Raw genomic sequence first — 18,587 nt, 5'->3', positions numbered from 1 at the left:
GTTAACAGTGTTTGCTGGAGAGCATCCCAGCTATCGATGGATAATGTATGAAGCGTTGTTTCAGATCAGCCTTTTGTTTTGAAACATTCCTGTGAGAGAGCAGAATCTGTTCTTATTTCACCGCTGTATGGACCAACTGAAGACTGAGTTGTTGCAAAGTTCATTCCGTGAGATAATTTTTCTGTGTGCCTTTCGATCTTTTCTCTGCACTGGAAGAAAGCACAAGACTGTGGTACTCGATAGGATACCTCTACAAGGCACTCTTATACCACAGTGATTAATGTGATACAACAAAAAAGATACATGCTACAGTATATATTACATGTGTCTGCTGAGTAGACACGTCCTTGTCAAGGGCCTGTGTTTGCCGAAAAAAATGTATCTGCTGTGTGTTAGAGCAAAGTGAATAAAAGAACGAGTGCTTTATATCTAAGGAGGTGCTTATAAATGGATGTGTAAGATGCTTAACATGAACACCTCTCTCTTTAAGAAGATGCCTCCTGGCCTGCTTCCTTTAAAACAGATGAAACTCCTGTACTACATCTGTAAGAGTAGTGGCATGGCTAAATAAATTGGTTTTTATTGCTTGTTTGTTCCAGTACATGGAACCTGTCACTGACATGAACTGGATTTTTAGGTGATAACTTTTCAGAGCCTACAAAACTGGCTTGTCTTTTGTCTCATTCAAGGCGCATCCACATAACAAAAGCAACCCTGAACTATCTTAATGGAGACTATGAGGTGGAGCTGGGCTTTGGAGGGGAGCGCAACGCTTATCTGAAAGAGCACAGTATTGAGACTTTCTTGATTGTACGGTGCAGCCAGAAACGGGTAAGACCAAAGAAACTAATGCATTAAAAAATTTTAATAACTAGATGGTCTCCAACACACTAAAGTAGAGTGAACACGAGCCTTTATAGATGAGTGAGTTGATTACATGACCTTCAGTGCCAAAAATTTGTTTCTCTTTCCTCTTCCTGAACTTTTGCATGTGTAGAAGGGAGTGCAGCTACCTTCTGCATAAGATTTCTGCACCAAGTACTTTCTAGTTCTATCAAAGAAACTGTCCTGAGTTGTTTTCAAAATCATTTTGAAGAATGTTGTTAATATAGATATGTATTTTTTCAATTAAATTTGATACTTGTACAAATTCTTAAAGAGATAGATTAAAACCACAAAGATCCCTTCTCTGTCAGATTACAGACAGAGGTCTTTTTGTCCACCTGCTCACCATATTGCCGTGAACATAAAGATTAGAGCAGTTCTTACCATTACTTTTCAGCCTCTGTTTCTGAAGATGGGAAAATCTGGCCTACTGTAATGATGGATGATCACTGTGACAGTGGAATGAGATCATACCTACGGCTATGACATGGGTCAGGCTGCACAAAATAAGGGCATTACTGACTTGAACTTGAGTCAAGTCAAACTCAAATGGACTTCAGCCAATATATCTTCTTTTTGTGACACTGCCAATAACAGAAAATAGGTTGATGTTATCACTCGCTTGTATTCTTTTAAATAATGGCAGACTGCAATACTAGAAAAGGACCTTTTTGAACATCTATTTGAGCCTAGCCAGTAATATTTCTCTAAGTAATTTCTGCACTGTAGACACCACTTTCCTATTCACAGTATGGGCAAGCATATAAAGATCAGCCTGAATTGAAAATAATTTCAAACATTTCTGAATCTAAGATCAATTAAACCTTTCCACAGCTGTAAATATGACTACTATGAGATTAAATGAATTAGTTTTTGTGACATGTTCCAATAGCATGGTTGATTTGAATAACTATAGCACCTATACAGAAATACTTTGTTACCATTGCCTCATTTCCTGAGAGAATGGAAGCCTCAAATCTCCATAATGGATGTTGTGTAAAAAATCTCCAAGAAGAGCCCTTATCATCTGCTGAAGAGAGAAGCTGTTGTTTTGGTTTCTATCTGCTCATAAGATAAATCTCATTAACAATTGTCAATCTTCAAAAGAGGATTAGAGCTTGCAGTTCAAGATTATTGTTTCCTGAGCATCACTGCCTGTCAGTGGGCCAGCTGATGTGTATACCTAAACCACTGCTTCTTTGCTGGGTAGATTTACAAACATAAAGCAAAATACCCTTATGATCAGGCCCCATCTCTTGGGGTGGAGAAGCTATATTGACTTCTTAAATCGTGCACTCACCAAGCTGTCTGTATGCTCTTGTGGAGAACTGAGGGTTTCTCTGGGGAGAAGAGGAAGACCTAAGATCAGGATTCTGCTCCTTGCTGGTGTAGACGAAAAACTCAAAATCACAGATCACTTGGGGCTTGACTTCATTTTTGAAGGCAGGGCTGTCTTTTGACTAGGAGACTGGACAAAGACTCAGGAGAGATTTGGATTCCATTCCAGACTTAGATTTTGAGGAACTTGCATCTTTGTGCCTTGATTTTCTATGGTAAAATAAAATGGATTCTCCTCTCCCCATTCTTTCACTGCTTTATATGTATTCATTGCAGCTCTGTTACATGGTGTAACCCTCAGCTGAAGTCTCTAGGCACTACTATAATGCTGCTCTAATGTGCTGCATCCCAGAGTAGCTAAGAAGTGGGACATGCGCACAGCCTATGTAATTATTGGGCTAAATTGAAACATAAAGCAACTGCTACCCAAGATGATGGGTATTAGCGTTTAGCGTTTGAGGGGCTCCTGGTTTGCCCATACTGCTGCAACTTTCTTGCTCCCGTAGCCATTTTCTATCCCTTTGTGAATAGTTTAAAGTTCTCTCCCTCTTTAATACCTCATTTTCACATAATATGAGGATCAGAAGTGAGAAAAGTTTTCTCCCATAGTCAGCTCAGTCAGTCTTGAATATTTTGCCTGATGCTAGGCAAAGTTCTAGCACTTCACTTTTTTCTTCCATTTCTGCTTGATTTTAATGACTTCTTGTGATGTATTTAGCCAGGTTTTTAGTTCAGTCTGTTCCAGTAATGGCCATAAAATGTTCACCTAACTTAGTACTGGGTTCCTGTGAGTCGTGTCTGGGTTCCTGCTGTCCTCACACGCAAGGCACAGGATTTGCATGGACCTGAGAGCAGATGCATAGCTGACCCAAGTAACTGCTTGCCTGAGCTATTCTTCAGTTCACACAGGCAGGCTTGAATTATCTGGATACCTAGTCCATGAGTCCCAGAGTCATCAAAACCCAACAATACCAGGAGTTACAATGAATGTATAAAATGTAACAGCATCTGTTCCATACCCTTTCTGCTTACTGTTGCCATGGGGAGCCATAACTTTGAATTTCCTGTCTTTTTTTGTTTATTTGACTTTTTCATCATGTTAATGCCATTTCTTTGGCACAGAGTAAATGGGAGGAACATTTATCTAATATTTTTGTTCCAGGAACTCAGACTATCTCCTTCTTTGAAATTACAGGTTTTTTTCTTCTTAAGGATGCTGTTAACTGAAATATATTTAGTTGAGTTTTAGGGTGGGAAGAGCTAGATTCTGATCACTCAGTCTTTAAATAACATCCCTAGAGCTGAAAATGTAGTCCTTGTTTTCTATCTGGTACACAGAAGAGTTGCTTTCTACTGAAGGAGAATAAACTGCAGTTTTAAAATCCAGTCTGTTTTGGTTTCTCTCTCCTCATCTTTACCTCCAGATCCACTTTTACATTTCTGTTTGCCTTGTCCTGTGATGATGCTGCTCTTGTGGGTGAGCACTTACCTGTGAAGAAGGCAGTGCTCAGATACCCCAGAGCAGTGCAGAAGTGACTTTATTATTGCAGTGGTATGTTCCCCTAGATAAAAGTTTTCATGCATTTTTTTGAAAGCATAGATCCAAAGTTCCAAATTTGTTTTCCTTGTGTTTGCTTTCAATTCCTTAAGCTAGGGGTTTGGTGATTAAAATACAAAACAGTCTTAACTGTGTGAAATACAAAGGGTGCCATGCATTTAATTGTAATGTGAACCTATAAATATATATATACACACACATATACATATATATAAGTATATATATATAAAAAAGTAATTCTTGTCATAAAATTTGCAGGCTCCACCATAAAGGTCTGTTGAATCTTTTGCTGTTGTTTGTTTGCTCCCATTAGTGCTAACAGTGGGCTGCTCTAAAATCTGGTTGCTCTGGTGCCTGATTGCTCTGGTTGTCTGGTGTCTGCTGTCAGACAGAAATTGTGTCCCCCCTCTCCCTCTCAGCCTTTCTTCTCCTAAGATAAACTTTTCTAATGTCTTGTCACAATAAAGAAGAGACAAGCACAAGATCTCTCAGTAAGCTCTTCATTTTTGTGATCATCAAAGGAAACCTTTGCCTTTTGCATAGTTGCATTATCTTGGTGTCTGATATTTATTCTGTGATGAACTAATGTGATTACTGATAATTAAGTGAAGTTTCTGACTGTAATCTCTAAGTGAATGATCATGCATTTTGTACACTTGAATCTCTCGGGTCCCATTTCTACTATGTCAGTCCTCAAACATTAGGTGCTAATACTCATTTTTTTCATATCTATCAGATACTACCTCTGCTTCTCTCATTAGCTAAGTCTGTCATTGTTACCCTTGGTGTCAAATGTGATGAGAAAAAAATTAACCAAAATCTTCCCTGAGACTAATCATTGAGTAACTCTACCAGTAACTTTCATCCAGCCTAATACTTCCTCCTTCAAAACCATCTCTTGCCATTTCACTGGAAACCAGCTCTTTGCCCAGCTTCCTATTCTCCATCTGTCTTAGCCATTAAGCACTCCAGCACAGCACTCTGTCAAATGCTGTATGGAAAAAACAAGCCCAGTAAGAGCTACTGTATTTTTTCTGTCTAGAAAAACTTGGATGCTCTCAAGGCTATTACTCCAAGCCCAGCATTTGCTGCTCTGCAAGTTCTGTGTCATGATCCCTGACTAAATAGTTATTAAAAGTATCTGTTACCAGAACTGAAATTGCAGTTGGCAGTTTTGCACAGATCTGGGATGGACTTCAACACATCACACTTAAGTTTTGCTTCCAGCTTAGTCATGTTTTCCGTTTATAACCCTATGCTTATGATCCTTCTTCCCTTTTGCCTCTACTGTGGCTGTAGTGATTTTCTGAAGAGAAATAATCTGTTCCTTCGGTTCTAGAGTCATGTAGATTTTTCGGTTTCTGTTATCCTTGTGTAATACACGGTGACTTACACAGGGTGACTTACACAGGGTGACTTCTGTCCTTATTCAGTATTTTTTTCATTCATTTGGATATGTGTTTCTAATGGACTTATTACCTTAACATGAAAGAAATACAGGAATTCCTCAAGGACATCTTTGCCTTTCCTCCATTACTGGCTTTGCATCTTCATTCTTTATCTGAAAGTCTGTGTTCCCAGATAAACAGCAAATTATCAGCTAGAATTACTAATACTATTACCCAGATCTTTACTGATTCCCAAACTTAATCCCGAGGCATTGTAGTGAACTACCCAGCATTACTCAGTACAATGTCTTTAGCCTTCCACAGAGTGGTTTTGTTTTATTCTTGTTATACTTTTTTGGTTTTAAGTTTACCCTGAAGACTGGAGCATTCCTAACACACAGCTCTGTACCTCCACCTCCACAACTTTTATATCTGTCCTTCTGCATTTTATTCAAAATGTCCGCCCCAGTCATTACTGCTATCCTATTACATCCCTGCTATTCTCACAGTACTCAGTTTAATTATTGTAATATCCAGTAATCCCAGTTCTTGTGCCGCCCAAATTGCTGGAGTTTGTACAGGAGCATGTTACTTGGTGGTTGTTGGCAACTTTCTGCTCTTCTTTGAGATCAGGTGCTGCGCTTATTTGCAGAACCATCACAAATACTCTTCTCATCATCACTTCTAATCACTGATAAAAGCTTTACTGTGAAAAGGGTGGAAAAGTATGTTTGGAGGAGTGGGAAACAGACCTTAAGCTGAATAGGATTTTAACAGCACACTAGGTTTACAGCTAGTTTTATTGTCCTCAACTTTGTCAGGAGTCTGGGGAAATGCTTTGCTTTGAACACAAGTGGAAGCAAAACGTGACTATCAACAGATGAGGAATACTGCTGACTAAGCACACTGTGCTGAGTGCACAAAGTTGGCAGACTGAAAAATGTTTATTTTTTTCTAATGTCTTTTAATTGCAGTAAACATGGGTGTTTCTTTAACGATAGCAGGTACACAACAGTTTCAGAAAGGATTGTTGATGGTGGCCTTAAAACAGTTCAACAATACTTTGGCTGTAACTCCTAGAAAAACAATTTTCATTCTTTTCTAAATAGTGTCCTGGAACTCCATCCAGCTGAAGAAACAAAATGGTCCTTTAAAAGTTGTGCATGTGACTCTCCTAAACCACAATCAATCTAATGTGATGATTCCTCAATTTAACAAATTTAGTCACAGCTCGGCAGGGTTCCACTCATGTAGATTTATGAAGGCAGTGGTTTGGAGCATGTAGCACTGCAAGAAATATCATTCACATGTCAATAGGACTTCAAGACAATTTAAAGAATAATACGTAGCTGAATCTGAAATGGCTGATCCATGCTCAGATTTCATTGCTTTGTTGCACTGATAGTGATCAATATGTTGGAAAATCCTATCACACACTAAAGAGGTAGCAGGCATTCTTGATGCAATTGATAAGTATAAGAAAATCCCAGCTATTTCTGCAGTTTTGCTATAGCGTTACTGTAGCTCAGTGTGTGGGAACTGGTGGTGGGAACACAATAAAACCTCTGGGAATAAGATTTACAGTCTCTCTGTGAGTCAAGATTTGAAAAGTTCCCACAACAGCTTTCTGGAGTTTAGCCACTTTAAACCTGAAAAACTCATTGCTGTCAGAAACTTTTGCACCTGCTCCTGTTGTTGGTAGTACCTGTAATGAGTAAGACTGAAAGGTATCATCACTTCCTTTTCTTTAGTTTTCTTTCCAGTCTTGTTATGCCTTAGGTAGCCCTGTGTGCAAGTTGTCCTCATGCTGTCACTTAGCCAGGAAGAAACAGAGGAGGGATCCTCATAAATTTCCACAGAGGAGCTGTGATCCTTCTGATTCTTCATTTTTAGAGTTTGTTATTATCATCACCTACTGAACAAGTGATTTTTCAGAAAATACATCACCTACTGAACAAGTGATTTTTCAGAAAATAAATTAGCTCAACTTTTTAAAATATCAGGTTTAAAAAAAATGTTTTTGAATAAATATTGATGTTAACAGCAAAGTCCTGTTGTTCAAGATAATATAGTAGCACAGTATGTAATGTGGGAAACCAAAAATCCACTATGCTTGTATATATGTGTTTTAATCTGATTGAAAATATTGCTGAAACATAGTTCACAATCCAGTGGAAACCTTCTACAGGGGGTGGGGGGAAATACTGCCAGAGTTCATGTAGCCATGGAAAATTTATGGTGCCTGACCTCATGGTTAGAAATGATCTCAGAAGTATATATTTACCCATTTGTCCCACCCTCACCTCAACCCAGATGTGTCAGTGAACACCTATGAGCCCTTTTATTCCCTTCAAATTCATCAGGTGATGCTTCAGAGTCACTAGCACTAGCAGCAGGTTAGAAGGATCACTCACTGGCTGAAAGGGGTTAGTACGTCTGCTTGGATTTTTGGCATAAAGGCTTTTCTCAAATTCTAACCAAATTTACTAACTCGGGGGGGGGACCTGCTATATGTATCTTTTATCATCTATTGATGTAAAGGCATTTGTAATGTAACCAAATAGCTTTGCTTTTATAGGTCCTGAGACTAGTTTCAGCATCTGGGTTTTTTGACTGCTTTTGGTTGAAAACCCTTCATTAAGTTGTAATAAAATGGATTGACAATGTCTCCTCTATTATTGAAAACAATATATATTTGCTTGGAGATAATGAAACTGTATTTCCTACCAGTTTTCTGGCATCACATCATAGAATAAAGCAGCATAACTATGAAAAAGGTTGCATAACTGAAAAAAACACAAGAAAGTGCTACAAATGGTGGCAGAGACCAAACAGAGCAGTGACTTTTAAAAAACAAAACCTCAAACCAACTCAAATCTGGACATCAGCATTGCATCACATTAATGTATTTTTAGAAACATTTAAAACACAGCTCTCCTGGAGGTTATGCAGTGGCTCTGTCATGATTGCTCATGTGAAATTCAGCTGGTGCCAAGTGATGGAGTTTTCAGCTCTTGCAGATGAAACAGTGGTGGGTTTGATGCAAGGAAGAGGCGACGTGGGAGGCACTTGCTGTCCTGGGGGCGTGCAATGTGGGAGCACGTATGGTTCTCCCCAGCAAACACCCTGGGGAGCTGACAGCTCCCTTGGGTTTGCTCCCACTGAATTTCCTTGAGATCCTACATTTGTCATCCTGGCCGGGTGGAAAAAGATCTTTGCTGGCAGCCTGGGGCTGCAATGACCACTGCTACTTACTGTCATGGGGCCAGTTGGGTGTCCGGCACAGGGCTTCTGTCGCAAGTGGCCCCATGTCCCCAGCTAGTGGCCATGAAGCCTGCAGCACTACATTCCTGGGAACGTCTGGTGCCTGCGTGGTGAGCTTGTGGTCTCATGGGAAATGTTGTCATTGTAGCTGTCTTTTCTTTGGAAGAAGAGAAATTATGATTTCCCATGCTTGTCAATCAGGCAGCTTTCCCCAGCACTGAATTTTAGCAGGCTTTTTAAAATTTCTTTTAAAAAAATAATTTAAGGCAGCATAACACTTGACATTTAACTCTCTGGTTACCATGGAAATAACACCAGGTATTTTGCAAACTTCTGACAGGTACAAGTTAGAATGAATAGTGGGGAATCAAAATAAACAGGTAAGGAGAGCAGACTCCAGGCAAAAAAAAGATGCGGACCTACCTGTATTGTCATACAACACTTGAACAAAAATTCTAGAGTTTAAAACAACTGATGCTTTCTTTTTAAATTATTCAGTTGTCTGAACACTTTCTGAAATCTGAAATTAACTACGATGTCTAATTTTTTCAGTAATCTCATGGAAGCGGCACTTCTCTTGAAAAAGTTTAATATCTCAGTAATAAACAGCCAAGTTGTAGCTATCCCTACTGTCCAAATTTTCAAGCTTTCCAGAGTTTGTCTCTTTTAAGCAAAGATGTAATCATTGCCACCCCTCTGCCTTCTGAGTCAGTACAGGTAAATCGCACAGTCCTCATGGAGCGAGTCTCCAGTGCAGTCCTTGCTAGAGAAGATTAAAGGGTTTGATCTTGTGCAATAAACTCCTGTCTTTCCACAGAACACATTCCACGTGGAAACCCGCCTGTCTTTTTAGCTAGGGAATATACCCAAAATAAGGAACTAACCAGCCTCTTGTTTAGCCTAGTTACGTGCTGCACTTCTGTGCTCTTGTAACTGGCATCGAGCTTGAATAAAGCCTTTCTGACAGATCCTGTGCAAATTTTGCAGTAAGCTCCAATTACAACCACGATTCAAAACCAGCTCTAGTAACAAAACCAAAGACTTTGACCGAACTTCAGGAAAGTTAGCGTCAATGATAAAATTTGCAGCTAGCGTTAGGGTAGAGGAGAATGATTTTGTCACACTCTGCAATACCGTTACCCTTAACAGATACACAGTTAAGTTGTTTGCAAGATTTACATGCTTTCCTTAGCATGTCTGGAAAGATGCTCTTGCAAGTGTGGAAAATTATTTGCTTGTACCTACAGAAAAAGGTGTCCTTTATTCCCATAGCTTCAAGGAGCTTCAAGGCTCCTCTTCTTCAACCAGATTGCTCTGTGTGTCATTTCTCTTGCAGATGCACCAGTCTAGTTTTTTTTTTTTGAGGACCCTCTATGTAGTATCTCAGCTTGCAACTGCAATGTCCTATCTAAAATTATTCAGTTTGATTCAGTTTACTAAAAAATAAAATAGATGTCTCCATTTTGGAGTGCTCTCTGTGTTTACACAGGTTATGGTGGTTATTCAAAACAAGCAAAGGTGTAAAATGGTGGGCACCACTTAGAGGAAGTGTTCTAAAAAATGGGAAGAAAAAGAAATGGTGGACTGGGACTGCTCCTGATCAGCAGCCACTTCATAAAGTTCAAGGTGCAAAGCCAGCTTCCAGAGTGAGAGATCAGAAGTGAGAGATGCTTGGAGAATGACTGCCATATAAACATTTCAAAATTTATTCTGTATTTCTCTCTCATTTGTATTTCAGAAAGACGAGAAAGCCACAATAGCCAAGATGAACCGTCAACGCGCTAATTCCATCAGCCATAACCCGCCACACTGGGGTGTTGACCGGCCCTTTTATAACCACCTTGGAGCTCACCAGGTCTCCAAAGAGATGAAGAGAATGGTAATGCCTTGCTTTATGGACGTTAATTCATTTTCTTCTTAATACAGCATTATATATCCCTCCCTGGTTTGTCTGAAGGTTTTTGCAGCCCCAAGGGCATTTTCCAACTGGGGGTGGTAAAGTCTACTTTGACTCCAGAAATAATAATAATTGGTACATTTGGAGGTGAGTGATTGTGAGATGAGGCGCAAGGTTGTTTGAGAGGGGAAGGGAGGCTGAATGGCACAAAGAACGCTCTTTTGTCTGACTTGTCCCACGTTCTGAAAACTCATCCAGGCTGTGTGAGAAGACGTGATTATCTACAAACATTGCTCAGTAACCCAAGCATTCAAACAGCAGCTGAAATATACGTTTTGTACTAGATCATTACAGACTTCAGCCCCTGCAAAGGTTTCTTGCTTGCGTTGTAACAGCCAGATGCTGTTCACCTTCTATAAGCTACATGCCCATGTATACTCATGGGTCCCTAGGAATCATGCAGCTATGTATAACTCTCGAGAATACATTCTCAAGTACATGGATTAATTGGCCTAAGGTAGCAGGCATCTTCGTTTCTTGCTTATACCTTTCAGTCCTTCTAAATTAAAATGCACAAGAGCTAGTTACCAACGCAATTGAACTGAGAGCACTTTTATGGCTTATTTGACAGAAAGTTGTAGATGGTATCTTTGTTTCCTGGAATAAAGATGAAGAAAAGACGGTTTCTATTATAATGGCTATTTGTAATAATAAAAATATTTAGCACCTCTATAATTGCATGGATAATCAGATTGCTCTATGACCTTATTAATGCTGTTTTGACCTTTCACGCACAGTCAAAAGTGCATATTTGTTGCCAACCTTGTTGCCTGTAGTCAAAGTTCTGCTCCAGGTCACCAAAGCCTTAAAGTATTCAAAGAACTTTTTAACATGAGGTTCACTCCCACAGCTTAAAAATTTTGGCATAGATAAAAGCAACTGCATATGGTGTCTTCTAATGGGAAACGCTGGCACATTTATTAATAGTTGATGCTAATATTATTCAATCATAATATTATTTTACAGTGCTAAACCAAATTTCTTAATCTCCATAGTAATGTTTCTTTCATTTCTCAGATCTCCAGATGAGGGCTTCTGACATAAGCGTACAGATCAGTGGAACTGTGCATTTTTTATGTGGGCTTTTCAATAGGGTGTGCTCAATAGGCATGACATTATTAGAAGAGCCTAATCACACTAGCACATAATTATAATTAGGAGTTTCTTTGAATAGCTTTTAAGAGGTTCTTGCAGGCTCCTGTTCAGAAACAAGGTGTAAGCATGCCAAATGGTATTATGCTTCTTGGTGTTAATTACAGTTTGCCATGTCTAGCTGGTTGTTCAGTTGGAAAAACATAATTATTTATTGAAATATCAAGCTGAGTCCTAAAAACTTCACTGCCCCTCACTTGTAGGAGGAAAAGCTTCTCTTTTTTTCTTTTCCTCCTTATCTTGAGCCTTTCCCTGTAATGGTATTTACCTTTTTATAAATTCAGCAGCTCAGAAAATCTTTTCTACTCAATCTGCTTCTGTACTGCCTCTTGTATAAAGCTCTTTTTTGAGAGGCTGATGTTGCATGCGTCAGGACACTTCTTGAAAACCAATTGAAACCTGATTCAGATATATTATTTTCAGCTAGACTTTCTGTTGTTCTTGGAGACTATTTTTTAAAATCTGTTATTTACAGTATTGCTCACTGCTTTATGTTTGAGGTGCATTAGTCAAAATGAAAACATGCTGCTCTCCGTGGCCTAGAGAACATTTTAATATCTGCTAGATGGACATTTTATTGATTAGATCATAGGAACAATCTCTATCTCCTGTCTCAACTCCCTCTGTGTTAACTTCTAATTTAAATACGCATTTCTTTGTACCACCCAGCTTTGCACAGTACTTTATTTGTCTGTAATCTCTAACATTGTGTTACATGGGTGCTGCGTGTGCTTAAAAGCATGCACAGTGCACGCTGGCTGCACACACGTGCACGCTGGCTGCAAACTGCCTGCTTAGAAATACAAAATACAGACAGACAGAACGGGGGCAGAACTACAAAGGCTTTTTTTAGTGCTCCTCTGGGATGACATGTCATTGATCTTGGTAAGCCACACCAGCTTTCAAAGCTGCTGAAACTGTGCTCTTTGTTCCACATTACCCACCTTTCCCCCAGACCTCTTGCATGTAATTATATGTAACCTTTTTTCTTGGGAAACTACAAACATGTAAAGTTGGATTAGTCAAAGTAGTATGCCGAAGGTAGGCAGTGCAACATTGCCTTTCTCTTCAAAACCTGGAACTCCTTAGCCCTGTAATTTCAAAACAGGTGTTTATAAGGGTAATTGTGAGATAGTCCTCAGGCAGGAGCCAGGTAATGTTGCAGTGATGTGGAGTTACATTATATTGTTATGTAGATATGAATACATTTGTGTGTAGGGAGTAATATGGATGGTTATAAAGGATACAGTTTTTTGTCACAAACTTAGAACATTTTGCGTTATGAAGACAACCATATTTCCAGAAAAAACAGAGGCAGTTTTTTTGTGGTGCTACTTACAATTCCCCGAAAGAGAACATTCAAGTTTCCTGAATTGCATTTTTGGGAGGGAACTGTTATATTTAATAGAAAAGAGAATTATTTTGGCCATTTTTCTTTCCTTTGAACACTGGCTGTGGTAGCTGTCTCTATTCTTAGGATATATTAGCAGTAGTCCTGGATGAGACAGATTAGTATCAAAGGTAGCCATATACTCCTTTTTTTCCAGCCCTCCTCTTTTGTTGTGGCATTTCAGCATGCTGCCATGTCTGGGCACATCGGCAGTGCAGCTGGTGAACTTTGTGTGGGAGGGCAGCCTGGCCGGTGGCATGGGGAGGTCTTTGGTCCCTGCTTTTCTCCACATTGTGGCTTGGAGCTTAACCTCTGCTGGGTCCAGCTGACTTTCTATGATGCTCCTAAGCTAAGTTGTTCCCCTGGGCACACAGGAGTTTAGTCAGGCACTTGCACACACATATAAATAAGACAAAATATCCTACACGTGTCCATGTGGCAATAATCTAAAATGACCTGGAAAACTGGAGTATTTTCCTAGTCCTACCCTAGCTAACTGAGGCGCAAGTCAGCTGGGATTGCAACTGTGCCGGCTCATCCCATCCTGCCCAACAGCCCCTCCATCTCCGTCACGCACCAGTCTGCTTTCCAGACCATCCCCAATCCTTCTTTTTCCCCTGCCATTGCTTAGTGGTGGCCTTTCTTGGTGTACAGAGCCTCCGGGGAGGCAGCAAGCAGGAGACACCAACGTTGCCCATTGCTGACCCCCATGAGCTGGTGGAGCCACTGCCCGGAGAAAGCCGGTCCTGGGGACTGTGCTGAGTTGGGCTGCCATGTCAGTGGCTGCCCCTAAAAAACTGGAAAATTTGCAGCAGAGGAAGGTCAGATACAAGTGGCACAGGAGGGCAAGGAGCCTTGCTCTGAGCTGGCAGCCTCTGCTGGAGCCCTGGCGCTGGGAGCCCGTGTTGTTGGACAGGGTGATGCTGCCGGCGTGGAGCAGGTGGAGGGCTGCCTCGCTCACCCTGGGCAGGCAGAGAAGCCTGGATGGGATCAGCTTTGTGGCTGTATACAGAGTATGAAAAGAGCCAGAGCATGGCAGAAGAGCAGCACAGCTGCTTTCTATTTTTATTGCTTTTTACAGCATCTTTTCTTGTTTCCTAAACAAAAGCGGTCAGTCCAGGACCAGTGACTGTATCTCTCTGGAAATGCAGACTTTTGTACTGCTCGTGATGCACGCAAAGGAGCAGCGTTCCCCCACGTACACCAGCCTTGTCTTTCCCACTGTCTCTCTGGTCCAGTTTTCAATTGCAAAAGGGTCAAAAATAAATGGGCTTGAAAGCATTTGAGAGTACAGGTATATTTATAGCTATAACAATATTTATACACCACTAAGAAATACTTTGCTTTTCCCAGTATAGATTTCAGAGTGCTTTTATAAATATTGATGGATTTTAGACTTCTGGAAATAATACTCATGTCTCAGTTTTCATGAGCAAAAGAAAATTACTATTAAAAAAAAACCAATTTGGGGATTGTAGTTGACTGTAAACTGGAAGAGGTTTGTTGTAAACAGCGACAAAAAGGCAAATGTTGATACCTTCCAAAATTACAGCTTTGTTCTAGATGACAAATGATTCCCTTGCATCTTTTACCCTCCTCAGCATTATTAAGGTCATAGCTGGAAAACCACGTCCAGTTTGGGATTACAATCCTTTAGGAGAATGTGGATGAATTGGAGATAGTCCAGTGGAGAGAATTACAAATTAGGAGAGTTTCAACAGTGTGACCTGTGAAGAAGTGTTGACGTATTGGGTTTGTTTAGTCTAGAAGGGAGAAGACTGATTAGAAACAAGAGTCTTCAAATACATGAAGATTTGTAAGGACAGAAGATAATGATAAATCATTCTCTGTGACTGCAAAGGGCAGGATTAAAAAATAATCATTTTAATTTGCTGCAAGGAAGATCTAAGTTAAGAAAAAGCTTAGATGCAAGGAATAGGCTGTTTAAGGAGCTTGTGGAATTCCCGATTTTCCTGAAAACACTTTATTTATTTTATTCAGGGCTTTTCAGTCTGGAGGGGCATCACAAAATCCTTCACAAATATAGAAACAATAACATAAAAAATTAGGAGAATTTATAGGGAATAAAGAATATAAGAATAATATGAGATGGATGTAAAGATTTTACGAAGTTTCCAGTCTGGGCGGCACAGAACTTCGAGGCATCCATCTCCCCCCTGACAGATACTTGTCTAGCCCTTGTTTAAAAACCTCAAAGGATGGAAATCCCACAGTCTTGATGGGCATCCTTTTCAACAGTTTGATTATTTTTCTTGATGTTTTGCTTCACAGTCTCTCACTTCAATTTTAAAACACAGTGCTGCGTGAGCTATTCACAGCCCATCAAGGACAGCTTCATTTTCTCTTCTTTACCATTACCTTCTCTGTATTTGAAGACTATTACCATGTCTCTGCACAGCTCCGATTCCCTCTCCCTAGTTGGTGCTTTCCAGCCTGGTGATTGTTCTCGTTCACCTCCGAGCACTTGCCGTTTCATCGATAAGAGGCAGCGCCTGCGCTGAACCCAGCTCTCCTACTGAGGTTTTATTAGTGCTGCCCAGAAGACGGTCATTTTTGAGCTCTTACAACCAGACTTGAGACAGCCTAATGCTGTCTGGCTTCCAAAAAAAAAAAAAAGCATTAGTTGTGTCATGAGATCTACTCAGCTGTGGAAGGTCCTGCTGTTGGATCTTAAGGCTGCCATACAGCTATCATATTTATTTTACACTGTGAGTATGACTGAGCAGCTTAGCTTGTTCCACTGATACATGGTTTGGGGAAGGTTTACTTCAGAAACAGGTACCTCTGAGTCCTTATAATCAAATGTGAGCAGAGTGGCTAACGTGATTACTGACCCTAGTTGTAGATGCCTGACAGATTTCCTTTTATTTTTCCAGCTGCTGGAAGTTTAACATTAGGAAGTTTAGGAACAGACAGAGGAAACCCTGAAGATCTGCAATACTGATTTCAGTCTGACCATGCTTCTGGCATGAGTCTGAGTACAACTAATGAAGCATTTAATTTGCAATGAAATTCTGTATGACGTCGATGTTAGTTACAAAGTAAAAACTGAAATAAAATCAAATAGGGGTTATACACATGTAGGAAATATGACTGCATGCATATGTTAAAAATGTGAGACGAGGTTATAAAAATGCATCATGGGTATGGCCAGTGCAATAAAGAACAAGCTCTTCTTTCAGGTAGGCACTGCCTGATTCCTTGTGGCGCTGCTCAGAGCTCTGCACAGTCTTCTGCAGATATCTGATTGCTTGGTGTTTACTGTCTAATGAAACAATGCTCATCTACAAGCCTGGTCATTCAACCATAAAATATAATTCCTTGTCCTATTCACCCTGTCCTAAATCAAACAATTCTCTGCATGTTGCATCACAAATACAGCTCACTTCCTCCCTTTATGTCTCCAAGTTTCCCTTATAATAGATTTTGTTGTTACTTGGAAATCAAAACTGGGGAACAGGTACATCAGATGAACAGGCACTATAGCTAGTTCTGTGCCAACACTACCACTTAAACATCAGAAATTATTAAAAATTTAAAATAAAACTCAGTAGGGCAAGTTTTCCTCAGTCAATAGTGCAGCCCCATCAAAGAGAAGTGGACTTGAGTCCATGAATGGGGCACCAAGGGTTCACCCTCCTTCTAAAGGTTTCATTTAACTGAAGGACACCATTATCCTCTTTTCCAGCAATCATCTGCTAAATCTGGTAATAGCAACATTGACGTCAGTGGAGCTGGACAGGGGCACCCAATGGAAAAGAATTTGACCCACTATTTTTTCTCTGCTATTGTGGTATGCAGAATCCCCTGAACTTGTAATCAAGCAGGGAGAAACCCTCAAGCAATCCTTTTTGTTGTAATCTCTACATATTGCTATAGACCTGGAAGGAAATTGTTAGTCTAGTCTGAGTTCTGTATAGCCAGTTTGGTTTAGACAGCTCACATAACAGCAAGGGGAGGAATCCTATCCTGCAGTTATACTATATAATTGCTTTGGTCCTTCTGAAAAGAGGATTTGCCTGATTCACATGTTCCATGTGATCTCATATAAATGAGTGGGAGCCATATAAAACAGTGTACTTTTCTCAAATTGTTAGAAGCTTCATACAGTTTTGTATCCTCTCTGCAAACCTAAATTCTCTTCTAGTTGATCAGGGCTTGCAATCATCCTTGATTAAATTCTTTAAAAGAGGGATAAGAGTCAGCGAGATGCAACAGCTGATCTGCAGCTGCTTTTGTGAAACTTAGGTAGAGTTTAATATTTGCTCAGAAGTCTTGCACTGATAATTTTTCCAACATTCAATACCCTTTTCTAGAGTAAATTGTAGTCATACGGAAAAAGGTGATTTGGATTGAGACACTACTAAAAAGTGTTAGACAGTTTCTGCTTGGGACTAAATTAAGCCTACAGAAATAAAGGTACCAATTCCCCTTTATTCACAGAAACTTTTCCTCTGATGTTTGTGGCAGCGTTACACAGGTGGACATCAGAGGTGGAGTTGTGGCACTTAGCAGAATGATTTCCAAAGCTTCCTAAAGCAGAGAGTAAGCTTTAATGACAAAAGGATGCAGGTCAGCAGATTTGGGTCTGGTTTTCAGAGAGGGTGAGCAGCTCTGGCCAGCACCAGTGGGCAATTTCAGTTAAGGCTGGTTAGGCTTGGATTCAGTCTGTCTGCATCTGATTAGAAGGCTATTTGACAGTACTTTCTGTAGAAGTTTGTTGTGTTTATCATTGTTTGGAGTGTAGAGATGAAAGGACAGAGATTAGGGAGCCAGGAACTAATTCAGAGCATTTCTAGGACTACCTATTTTTATGTCTTTTTCTGTTTTGCAAGTTCTGGTAACTGTTCACAGGTGAGGCGCAGAACCACATACTATTTCACTTGAAAACGTGACCTTTGAACTGAAGAAATTTGGATTCAGAGTTGCCAGACAACTGGGAAGTGTGAGCAACCTGCACTTCTCAGAGGTGTGAGTTCAGAGCCAGAAGTTAATTGAAGTAAGGGAGGAAAACCTATTTCAAAAGCAACCACTTAAGTTCTATAGATATAAATCTGATGGGCCAAATAAATTCATGGGTTTGGCCAGGTCCAGTCTACCAGCTGGGGGCTGTGTACAAAATCATTTTGAGTAGAACAAAGTAGGGGGTTTCACCATCTGCGAGCAGTGCAGAGGAATTAAAGTCTATTTATCAAGTGGGGCGGGCTGCAGAAAGGGAGCACTTCAGCTTTCCTTTTTGGAGCTCATTAGTCTGTGTTCCAGCTATAGCAGACACACTCATCATATAATCTGTTTCATAAACTGGTTTTCTGCCAGTTTGTTGTTCTGCACTTAGATGCTTGTTAAATATCCTTCCTATCAGGCTTAGTATTCTCTGTGCCAGTTCCTTCTGGACTCTGGTATAGAAATTGCGTTATTTCTGGCTTGAGTGCTTTGAAGTCCTTCAGTTTTGTTTCTGCTTTTACACCTGACAGCATCTATCTTTGTAGCCTTGTCTTGTTGACCACAGGGACAAAGGCAGAATGTGTAACTGCTGAAAACAGATGTGAATAATTAGTTTTGCAGTGAGGCCAAACCAGGTTTGTTTTTAACTACATCCACTCTCAGCCTGACACTCTTCTTTTCTGTTTTCCA

At 40.1% G+C, this 18,587-nt stretch overlaps 1 protein-coding gene across 1 annotated transcript in view; it reads left to right on the top strand.

Moving 5' to 3' along the window:
* The window catches only part of ADCY5 (adenylate cyclase 5), a 222,045-nt gene that overhangs the window by 165,220 nt on the left and 38,238 nt on the right, over window positions 1-18,587 (top strand). The window contains exons 7-8 of the mRNA XM_030016802.1: window positions 690-831; window positions 10,172-10,312. Coding sequence (XP_029872662.1) covers window positions 690-831; window positions 10,172-10,312 — 283 coding nt within the window. The remainder of the gene's footprint in view (window positions 1-689; window positions 832-10,171; window positions 10,313-18,587) is intronic.

The sequence above is a fragment of the Aquila chrysaetos genome, chromosome 6, assembly GCF_900496995.4.
Source record: "Aquila chrysaetos chrysaetos chromosome 6, bAquChr1.4, whole genome shotgun sequence".
NCBI classification, from domain to species: domain Eukaryota; kingdom Metazoa; phylum Chordata; class Aves; order Accipitriformes; family Accipitridae; genus Aquila; species Aquila chrysaetos.
The sequence above is the reverse complement of the archived record's forward strand: the minus strand, read 5'-3'. Positions and strand labels throughout refer to the sequence as shown.